Genomic DNA, 11,999 nt, shown 5'->3' on the forward strand with positions numbered 1-11,999 from the left:
CTACCCGCCCTCAAAAATAAGCTTCAGAAACCCATAAGTTGGCTCCCTATTTCATTCCTTTGCACATTTCCCTCCTCCCACCTTTCACAGTGAAAATGCTTACAAAACATATCCTGATTATTTTTATTAGAAATTAAAATTTTAATATTTCATATGTAATTAAATTGTTACTGCATTTTTTAACATGTGATAGAAACTGATATTTTGAATATTATTACTATTTTCAAAATGTTGCCAAAGGGTACACGTGCTCACCAGAAAGAGACAGAGAAAGAGAGAGAGAGAGAAAGCACTCCCAATGGGGCATGGTTATACCACAATCCTTCTCTATTTCTCCATCGTGTTGGGTTTTTTGAGCACATGCCTATATGTTACTCAAATCACTGGGGCTGGGACTTGAACCTCACTCACAGTTGACCAATGGGATCCAGTGCCTCCCACCACCAGGCTTTGGGACTGGCCCTTGAAGGTTATTTTATAGTTTTTCAAATGTTAGTAATTTTTATATGTTCTTATCAACTCCTCAGATGATTTATCAACTTTAATGTATTTCTATCAATTTTTTAACATTTAAATTCAAAAGCATTAGAAAAGCACTACATTAAAATTTTTAAGAGTCATTTATTTAATTGTATTAATTATTATTATTATTTTAATTTGCTATAGGGTCCATGCACTTACCAGAGAGAGAGGGCAAGTGAGAAAGCAAGGTCTGGGACTCAAACCATGGTTGGCCATGTGAAAGTCCAGTGCCTTAATCACCATGCTACCTGCTGGCCCCAAGTATCACATTAAAAAAAAAAAGGGGGTTTCTATCTTCCTTTCTTGAGTGAGAGACATAGAGAAAGGCAGAAAGACAGGGTCTTGTAACGATTCACTGCCAGTTTCAGCCAGCCCCGGATCATGGAAATGCACACGATCAATGTGTTCAGAGAGGCCTCTGGACGTGAACCTGAAACCTTCCCGTGTTAGAGGGTCATTCTTGCAAAGTACTGTGTTACCGCTGTGCCACTATCTGGCCCCAAGATTTTTTAAACTTAGATTTTAAAGACTGAATGTTACTTAAATTTTAAACAAATAGAGTTAACTTAATTCAAATTTCAAATGCATATTGTAAACTTTATTGGCCTGAAAAGGCTTCCATACTCCTGCTTCGGTTCCATAAGCAAACAACCACAACCTCACTTCGAGGTCTACTATCCTTAGTAAGTGGCCATGTTACAACAAATCAGAGCAGCTAATGCTTCAGTCAGTTACAGACAGCTCACCCTATAAACTATGTTAGTGAAGGTAAACACCAAGCAGTAACCAACCCAATTATTTCTCTACCTTATTCCTTCATTTCTGTTTTTCATACATCACTTTCCCTTTCAGGAGCATAAATGTCACCCTAACATGTGGTTATCTGGAGTTCTTAGAAGCCATTTTGAGAGCTGCCTGATTGGAATGTTAATAGTTTTTCCTCAATAAACCTCCACTAAATTAAACTGTCTGAAGTTTTTCTTGTAACGATATTCAAAAACATAAAATACATGAAAGCTCAAAGTTACTTTTAACTTTAAATTTAAAAGCATCCAAAAAGAAATCAGAATTAGCTGAAATAATCCCAGTATAAATCAGTATAAACTAAAATTTTCTATAGGAACTTTCCTGTCAAAGATGTTAAAAAGACTATTGATCAAGCTCATCTACATTCCAGTTCATATATTCAGTGGCATCAGTAAGGAGGATATTCAGCAGTTGATCCTTGGGTAAATTGGCTGTTTGGTGACCTGGTTTTCTGTGGGCTAGCATTCTATTGATTGGCTTGCTTTCCTGAATAACAGAAAGCATGCTGTTGATAAAGGAAACATGTACAGTTTCTACACAGAAGTCTAATTTTTGCAAATATAGAATGATGTGTTGCTTGTTCAATGAAAGAAAATAAATATAAGAATTATTTAGTATAGGTGTGTGAGGAAAACAGGACAGTGATAAGAACTGGAATGATGAAATGAAGCTAGTCCTGCTCACATATTATACTTGCAAGAGCCAAAAAAGAATCTTAAAGTGAGTTTATAGTAATTAGAATTATATTCTACTATACATAATAGACAACCAAAGTAACTGATGCTTAAATAAGATTAACATTTATTTTTTTCTCACATAAAAGAAATCTAGTGGTGAGAAGTCAAAGGCTGGAATAGTGATTCCTCAGAAGCAGGGGCCATTATCTTTTTGTTCTTCTAGCCTAGTACACTCCAAGAGGGCTGCTGGAGCACCAATCATTGTTTCTGAGGTGAGCGCTGCAAAAAGAGGTTAAAAAAAAGGGACATCTTCCTGTTTTAATCAGCTCTCTCTGAGTAGCCTTCCTGGAAGTTCCATGCAATTTATATTTCTTTAGTCTTTGGGTCTTAGCTGTATCCAAGGAAAACTGGGCAGCAATGTGGGTAGTCAAAATTCAGGTTTTGATAATAAGAAGGAAAGAGAATAAATGCTGGTTTAGTTAGCAGTCTCTGACACAAAGTATTTCTTTTGCATTTTATATTCATGATATTCATGAACTCTAGCAAAACTATTAAAGTTTCTTTTTTGAGGGATGTAGGGAATAATACACAGTATTTTCTTAGAGGACAGAATTCTATTTTTTTAAAGTATTTGTTTCTGTATTCCTGAAGAGTCACACCTACAAACATTAACAGAGACCTACTAACATTAACAGACAGCTTTGGTCCATTCATAGTAGGACGCTACATCTTTTTCTGATTTCTTTTAGGAACAGATACTTGTGTTTTCTTTAACAAATTACTAATCTAAGAATTTCAAACTCTACTATGACCTACAAGCCTCCACTTCCAATGTTTCACCTTTCTGGGTCAGGCCAATGTACAAGACTCCTTATGCTAACTGACAACTCTCCTCTCTCAAAACTAAATAAAAGGAACCACTGTATCTCAGCACCCTGAGATACATTTTTGTCTTTCTTTGGGTTTGTCACTCAATCTTGTGTTTCGAATAAACCACATTAATTACTATTTCTGCAGAGCTTGGTTATTTCCATCAACATCTTCCGATAGAAGGTAGAATTCATAAAGACATATATTGAAATATTTCATTTGAAGACCTTAATGTTATTTTTTTAAAAAAATCAAAATTTGGGGAGACCAGCAGTTAGTGTAATGGCTATGTCGCTGGACTCCCATGTGGTCGACCATGACCCGGACCCGGTGGCTTAAAACTCACCCTGGGCACATGTGCGTGTCTCTCTGTCTCTCTCTGTCTGTCTGGCGAGTGCACGCACCCTGTAGCAAAAACTTCTCAAAAAAAAAAAAAATCAAAATTTTGGCCAGTATGTACTCAACCAAAAAGACAATTTCTCTGGTCATAAGTAGCACATAGTGAATGGAAGGGCAAGTACCAGAAGCCAACCAATGGATCTCGAGGTGGTAGGTCAAGTTTGGTCAAACAGATCGTGCTATAGGTCAGTCATTCCTAATTAGAAAATTCATTATCTAAAATGCTCAATATCCAAAACTTTTCGGGTGCTGACATGACATCACAAATGGAAAATTTCTCACCTGACCTCATGTGAAAGGTTATAGTGAAAACCCTGTAATACAAAAATACTGTATAAATTACCTTCAGGTTGAGTGTATAAGGTATATATAAAGAATAAATTAATTTAAAGGTAGACTTGGGTTCCATCCTCAAGGTATTGCATTATGTATACACAAATATCTCAAAATCTGAAACAAATCTAAAATTCAAAATATCCATAGCCTCAAGAATTTCAGATAAAAAATATTCCACCTATATTACAAAACGATTCTCAGTTGTAGCAAAAAGAAATTTATATATTAATAACAATGTTAGGGTTTTTTACTGTATTTAGAAATTATTTCAAAGCTGTTTTTGCTTCAACCGTCACTTATTCCACTAACCATTTCATCTCCATTCCTGTCCCCAACACTAGCAACCACCAATCTGCCCTGTTTCTATGGATTTATCTAGGGAAATCTTTCATCCCCTATCATTCCCACCAAAATGTGGCCTTAGTCTCACCTAAGGCTTTATTCCACTTCCCTCCTGATACTTAAAATTTGAAATTTTTACTTCTTTTCTGTTCCTCACCCAAACCCCATCCCACTTAAATGCCTTGTGAACTTAAATAAAGTAGATCATGTGTGGTAATTTTACTATCAGATTTCTCTGCCACTGATTCTAATGTCATGCATTTACCTACTTACTTGTATTTCCAGTGTTTCGATGTTGGAAATGGTCCCTTTTAATTGACACTTGTTGCATTGTGGTTTATGACCAGGAAGTGGTTTTTACATACCTGCAACTGCAGTTTGTCAACAACACACAGACCTACAAGAGGTGACAAAATATATCATCATAGGAGGGGGCTCCCAGTATTTGTACTCTGTTACATTCTTGCATTTTATTTGAAGAAAAGATCATATGCCATATTGAGCTTCCTCATACCAAATCTCTCCCTTATGCTTGAAAGTTCTATTTAGTGGCCCTTATTTCCCTAATGAATAAATACTTTGAGACTCTGCCATGGGCCAGTCACTGTTCCAGCCAAGACAAATGCAATGGTGAACAAGACAGACAAAATCCTTGCCTTCATAGAGCTTACACTCTAGTCAGGGAGACATAAACAAAGATATGGTAAAATATCAGGAAGAGATACATAGTATGAAGCAAATAAAGCAAGGTAATGGATGGGGGGCAAAGTATGACAAGAGACAGATGCTTTTTTAGATAGGCTAGTTGGGAAGGCCTGAATAATGAGAGAATGGAGGATATCTGGGGAACATAACTTTATTCTGAACAATGCAATAATGACCATGAGTAAAATAATGATTATTTATGAACTTAATAAAACCCTTTTTATTATAGAAAATTTCAAATCTATATGAAAAGTAGAGAGAACAATATAATGAACCCCATGTACCCATTACTCAGCTTCAGTGATCACCAAGTCATGGCCAATTTTATTTCCTCTATACCCTTGCTCTCCTTGCATTTCCTGGATTTTTTAAGTTTTGTTTTTGTTTTGTTTTGTTTTCCATGAGTAATACATCCAGAGAAAGAGAGGAAGACAGCATTCCCAATAGGATCTTGCTGCTATATTTCACCCCAAGCCTCAGCCAGCTTCAGATCATGGGCATGCACATTCTTGGCTCTAGGTACAAACCTGGAACCCTCCTATGTGGGTCAACCTTGCATAGCATTGCTTTACTGTTCACCATCATCTGGCTTATACTGAATCATTTTGAAGTAAATCATATCATTGTATTATTTTTATCTGTAAATTATTTCAGTATGTATCTCTCAAAAATAACTTCCTTTTTTTTTTTTTTTTTTTTTTTTTAAGAGAGAGAGAGAGTTTTTAAGGGTACATGTGCTTGCTGGAGGGACAGAAGGAGACAAAGAGACAGAAAGCGAGAAATCACTCCTCCAGGGGGGATACCCATGCCACAATCCTTTCTCCTCCATTCTCCTCTTGGGATTTTGGGCACACACACACACACACACACACACACACGCACACACACACACCTGGTCTAAGTTTCAAGCTGCAGGGTCCAGGACTTGAACCATAGTCATCTATGTGGGAATCCAGCGACGTAACTATTAAGCCATCTGCTGGTCCCAGACAACTTCCCTTTTAGATGTAACTAAACATCACACCCCCAGAGCCAATGATAATTTTATAATATTATTAAATATCTAGCCAATATTCATATTTCCCCAATAGTCCATGAACTTTTAAAAGAAAACAAAACATGCATTTCTGTTAGTCCTAAAATAATTTCTGTGAAGGCACTAAAGGAAAAACATAATTTTTTTTTAAAATTTTTTTCTTCTTTTTAAAGAATCCTTTTATTTAAATTTTATTTATTTATTTATTTAAATTTGACCAGAGAGGGACAGGGGAAGGGGAGATAGAGAGAGAAAAGAGAGAGAGAAAGTGAACAAGAAAGCCAGGTCCAGGACTCGAACCACAGTTGGCTATATGGGAGTCCAACGTCCTTAACCATCACACCACCTGTCGGCCCCTCAATTTTTTTTTATTATCTTTTTTTTTTTGAGAGGTTTGTGCTATAGGGCACGTATGCTCGCCAGAAAGACAGAGAGACAGAAAGCAAGAAATTACCCCAAGGGGGTGATAGCCGTGCCACAATCCCTTCTCCTCCATTCTCCTCTTGGGATATTAGGCACACATGCATGAGTTTAAGCCATTGGGTCTGGGACTCAAATCATGGTCGACTATATGGGAGTCCAGCGACATAGCCATTATGCCATCTGCTGGTCCCAAAAAACATCAATTTTCTATCAACAACTTTTCTTCTAGATCCAGTCTGTTCTGCTATAAGTGTAGGCCTGAATGTTAGTTCATGACGACTAATGGATAAGGAAGATAATGATAGCAAAGTAACCCCTTGAGTCACATGCAGTTTTTTCAAGCACATTAATATTTTTTACTGTCATGGAATAGCAGTTGAACACAAAGTACAGTACTCAGCTGAATGTAGCCAATACATGAGAAATGGAATATTTGATGTGAGGCCCTTCACCTACACTTCCCTCTTGGCTCAGTTTGGCAACCAGTCTCTCCATATGCTTATGTATTTTGTTACCTCTATGACTCAGCAGCCTCAGCTCTTCCTCACACCGCCTTCTGTCAAGCTATCTTTTTTTTTAAGACAAACTACTGTGTTTACTATAATGCTTTTTGTTACAATTTAATCTATTTTTTAACTATCTAGATCATTGCTCTTCTGTTGTTAGTGCTGTGGTTATAAAATTTTTAACAGTCTGTCTCAATTCTATTTTCAACATAGAAAAAAGGTCGTGGGAACCAGCAGTTAGTGTAATGGCTATGTCGCTGGACTCCCACGTAGTTGACAGCAGTTCGCATCCTGGACCCGATGGCTTAAAACTCACGCCAGGCACGTGTGCGTGGGTGCCCAAGATCCCGAGAGGAGAATGGAGGAGAGGGGATTGCGGCGTGACCATCCCCCCAGGGGGTGATTTCTCGCTTTCTGTCTCTATGTCTCTCTCTGTCTGTCTGGCGAGCGCATGCGCCCTATAGCAAAAACCTCTCCAAAAAAAACAAAAACCGAAAAAAAAAGGTCGTTAATGATTATGGAACCCATTTTATGGGTGAAAATATTGAATTATAAAAAAATCAAATAATAATTCTTAAAAATAATTTACAAATGATCCTGATTTGCACTATTACCCATATTGTGGGAAATAACACAATAATGAGTCCACATCTCAAACCCCAAAAAATCAGAAAGATTTCAGGGAATTGGGAACCTAAAATTGTTGCTCACAAAGTAATGGCTTATGAAAACATTAAATGAATTAAATATGCCCAAAGATATAGATATTTCCTCCCCTTTTATTTATTTATTTATTTAGCCTTAGGGTATATGTGCTCGACAGGGAGAAAGTAGGGAGAAAAAAGAGACAGAGACAGTGAGATGGAAAGTGAGAAATCACCCCCTGGGGGGATGGCCATGTCACAATACCTTCTCCTCCATTCTCCTCCTGGAATCGTGGGCATGCATGTGCATACAACCCAATGTGAATTTCAAGCCACTGGATCCAGTAGTCAAACTGCAGTTGGCTATGTGGGAGTCCAGTGATACAACTACCATGCCATCTGCTGCCCTCACCTCTCTCTTTTTTTTTTTAATCCCAGATTACAATGAGAGTATAAAATATGCTACTATAAAAGTCCTAGGTGAACTGTCAACAAACTGTAAATATATTATAATGAATAAACTGTTCTCTAATTTGGTATATCAGACTAGCTACTTACCTTTATCTGAAATCCCAATACCTTGAATTTTCCAAGTAGTTAGAAAATCAGGTAGCACCAATTCTAGCTGATACCTGGAAAATAAAATAGTTTATAGCTGTAGAACATAGGTGACCCATAGTTAACTTAAAATCATTTTAACATCATTTCCTACTACACAGAATGTTTGTGATTTCCAATATAGGTTCTTGAGTCAAATCACAAGGAAACAAACTTAAATCACTGACCATGAGTGGAGAGGGGGTTAAGAAAAAGTCAGAGGGCAATGAGGACTCTTGCATATTCAGAATGATTAATACATTGTATTAAGTTGAGCCATATGAAATTGCTGTTTGTGTAGGTCAAATGTTTGAATACCAGCAAATACATATGATTCAATCTAACACTAGGTTGAGATGACTATAATAAAGGAAGTTTCAGAAATCAGAAATCCATTTATTGGCCAAGTGGGCACAAGTGGTAGATGCCACTGTGAGAGGCTGGAGCCATGTGGAAGGCCAGGAATTTGTTTTTGACCAACCTAAATAAGCTGAATATGGTGGCACACACCGCTAATACTAACTAACTGGAAGGCTGAGTAAGAGGATCTTGACTTGTGATCCTGTCAAAAACATCTGCCTATCATCTTTCTCTCTTTTTCTTTCTTTTTTGCTCTCCCAAACAAATAAACACAGTTTATTAGTTAATTTATCTGTTCCATGGACATTTCCTAAAGCTCTTCAAGGCTCATCCTGGAGACTACTTTTAGCGATAAATAATGAAGAATCTACCTTCAAAAAATTTACTCTAGAAGAGGAGGAAATTATGTAAACAAATTATTATAGAGGCTAATAAGAACTTCGGGAGAAGTATGTAGAAGCTATAGTGTGAATGCAAAGAAGTAATTCTTTGGAGGCTACTTTTTGGAGAACACAGAATCTGAGCTCAGTTGTTAAGGGTAAAATGGAGTTTGTCAGTAGTGGGAGAATAAGAAAGAGGATTTTGGGACCAGCAGATGGTATGGTGGTTATGTGCCTAGACTACCACATGGCCTACTGAGGTTCAGTCCTGGACCTTGTAGCTTCAAAATCACATGGGGTGTGTGTATGTGTGTGCCCAAGATCCTGGGAGGAGAATGAAGGAGAAGGGAATGTGGGCATGGCCATCCCCCCGGGGAGTGATTTTTCACTTTCCCTATTACCGTGTGTATGTGTGTGTGTGTGTGTGTGTGTGTGTGTGTGTGTGTCTGTCTGTCTGTCTCTCTCTCTGGGGAGTGCACACACCCTAAGGCGAAAACCTTAAAAAAAAAAAAGAGAAAGAAAGAAAGGAAGGAAGGAAGGAAGGAAGGAAGGAAGGAAGGAAGGAAGGAAGAAGGATAGGTCATAGAGGTTCTGGGTGGGAAGTGGCATGACCAGACTGAGATTTTAATCACTCGTGTGGCTATATTTGGAAAACAGATTAGAGTAGAGAGGTGGATAAGGCTGGCATCAGGGAGAGCAGGGTTTGCTGCTGGACATCATGCAAGTCATGGTAACTGAATAAAAACCCATCATTTCCTCAGCCTTATGGCTAATCAGTGTTTTACAGTATGTATTTATTGCATAACAAATTATTGTCTCCTTTTATTTGTTACATATGAAAGTAGGACTGGAAAGACATGCCTAAATGGATAATATTAATTATTAGAGACTTTTATTACTAAGTTTTCTGGAAAGATTGAAATAACTGTATAAAAGTATAAAACCAAACTATCACCAGATATCATACACGATAAAAGTTCAAGGTAAGTGAAATGGTGTCCTGCAAAGATAATTTATTATGCAGCTAAGGGAAAAACCAACCTCCAAACCAAACAAATTAACCTTGATCAAATGTTGGTGCTATCTTTAATTATAAAAATAAAATACCCTTAGACATGTGAGAGATCATTTATTCATTATATTTGAATATTTTTAAATTTTCCTTAAAACAAAAAAAAAGAAGCAGTAAAGTCTTAAAATACCTGTTAGGAACATGATATACTTCCCATAACCAATTTTCTCTAAAATTGTTGCTGGCAACACTTATCATGTATGTTTCTAAATTAAAAAAAAGAAAAACATAGGGTAAACATAATTTATGATAGAGCTAGAAAAAAAGAAAAAATATAGGGTAAACATAATATATGATATAATTAAATGTTAAAGTATAATGGTATTTTTTTATGACAGCTTGAACTAATGACTGAATAATGACAACTTTACAGAAATACACATATTCACACAGAGAGATACAAATGATGGTTTTTAATACTGAAAATGTGAAAACAACTGAAATATTGATTGTAGTTGGTTGACTCGTAGTCTTCAAAAGACATGTCCAAATGCCCTGGAATCTATGAATGTAATCTTATTTAGCCATAGGATTGGTTTTTTTGTTTGTTTGTTTGTTTTTGTTTTTTTTTAGAGGTTTTTTGCCATAGGACTGGTGCGCTTGTCAGACAGAGACAGAGACAGTGCAAGGGAAAATGAGAAATACCCCAGGGGGGAGATGGCCGCACCACAATCCCTTCTCCTCCATTTTCCCCCCACCCCAGGATCTTGGAGACACATATACACACAGCTGGTGTGAGTGTCAAGTCACTATGTCTGGGACTCAAATCATGATCAGCCATGTGGGAATTCGGCGACATAATGCTACACCATCCGCTGGTCCCTGAAAACAGGGTTTTTATAGACATAATTAAGTTAACGATCTTGAAATGAGATCATCCTGAATTAGGGTGAACCTTAAATCCTTAGATGCCCAAGTTAGATGTGAGATACAAGGTGTCTTTGGAAGTGACAGAAAAGGAGAGAAACACAGAACATAGAAAAGACAACCACGGAAAGACAGAAGCAGAGATTAGAGTGTGTCTACAACCCAAAGTCTGCCAAAGAATACCAGGAGTCCCCAGGTGCTTGGAGACAGGGAAATTTTCTCTGCAAAGACTTTGGAGGGAGAGTGACCTGAAGACACTGTGATTTTAGATAGCTGGTATCTGGAACTGGGAAAGAATAAATTTGTTGTTTTAAGCTGTCAAGTTTGTGGAATTTGTTATGGCCTCCCTAGAAAACTAATACATCTATTAATATGTAAATGATGAAATAAATTGCCAATATTATCAAATCTTGGGAAATCATTAAAAAGAATGAAACAGATTTCTCTGTACTAATGTGAAAATAAATTCACAATATGTTGCTAACTTTTTTAAAAATTATTTTATTTTTCTTTCTTTTTTTTCTTTTTTTATTTTTTTTAGAGGTTTTTGCTATAGGGCGCGTGCACTTGCCAGACAGACAGAGAGAGACAGAGAGACAGAAAGCGAGAAATCACCCCCCAGGGGGATGGCCATGCCGCATTCTCCTCCATTCTCCTCTTGGGATCCTGGGCACGCGCGCACACACACGCCTGGCGTGAGTTTTAAGCCACCAGGTCCGGGATGCAAACCACAGTCGACTACGTGGGAGTCCAGCGACATAGCCATTACGCTAACTGCTGGTCCCTGTGTTGCTAACGTTTTTTTTGTTTTTGTTTTTTTTTCTTTGGGAGAGGTTTTTCCTATAGGGTGTGTGCGCTTGCCAGACAGAGAGACAGAGAGATAGAAAGTGAGAAATCACCCCCCAGGGGGGATGGCCACACCGCAATCCTTTCTCCTCCATTCTCCTCTCGGGATCTTGGGCACGCACGCACACGCGCCCAGAGTGAGTTTTAAGCCACCGAGTCTGGGACGCGAACCGCGGTTGACTACATGGGAGTCCAGCGACATAGCCATTACGCTAACTACTGGTCCTGTTGCTAACGTTTTTAAAAAGCACAGTGATAAGGTATATGTATTTCATTTTTGTAGCGTGATCTCATTTATTTTGAAATATGTTAACAGTAATTGACTCTCTGAGAGAAAGGAAGTGGCAAAGGTTTTAAAATATTTACCCTTAAATTTTTGATTAATTTTCCTTTAAATTTGTATTGGATTTAAAATATCCCTGTAGGTGGGAACTAGCAGTTAGCGTAATGGCTATGTCGCTGAACTCCCATGTAGTCAACCACGGTTCGTGTCCGGGACCCGGTGGCTTAAACTCATGCTGGGCGTGTGTGTGCGTGGGTGCCCAAGATCCTGAGAGGAGAATGGAGGAGAAGGGATTGTGGTGTGACCATCCCCCCGGGGGGTGATTTC

General features: G+C 37.8%; 1 protein-coding gene across 1 annotated transcript in view; it reads right to left on the minus strand.

Annotated features, from left to right (window-relative positions):
* Nucleotides 1-2,107: 2,107 nt before the first annotated feature.
* LOC102496019 (complement C5) overlaps nucleotides 2,108-11,999 on the minus strand; it is a 34,948-nt gene continuing 25,056 nt past the window's right edge. Inside the window, exons 14-17 of the mRNA XM_027774570.1 lie at nucleotides 9,807-9,882; nucleotides 7,826-7,899; nucleotides 4,227-4,350; nucleotides 2,108-2,413 (exon numbers count right to left, since the gene is read on the minus strand). Coding sequence (XP_027630371.1) covers nucleotides 4,265-4,350; nucleotides 7,826-7,899; nucleotides 9,807-9,882 — 236 coding nt within the window. The 3' untranslated portion in view covers nucleotides 2,108-2,413; nucleotides 4,227-4,264. The remainder of the gene's footprint in view (nucleotides 2,414-4,226; nucleotides 4,351-7,825; nucleotides 7,900-9,806; nucleotides 9,883-11,999) is intronic.

Source organism: Tupaia chinensis, unplaced genomic scaffold, assembly GCF_000334495.1.
Source record: "Tupaia chinensis unplaced genomic scaffold, TupChi_1.0 Scaffold000455_1, whole genome shotgun sequence".
Taxonomy (NCBI): domain Eukaryota; kingdom Metazoa; phylum Chordata; class Mammalia; order Scandentia; family Tupaiidae; genus Tupaia; species Tupaia belangeri.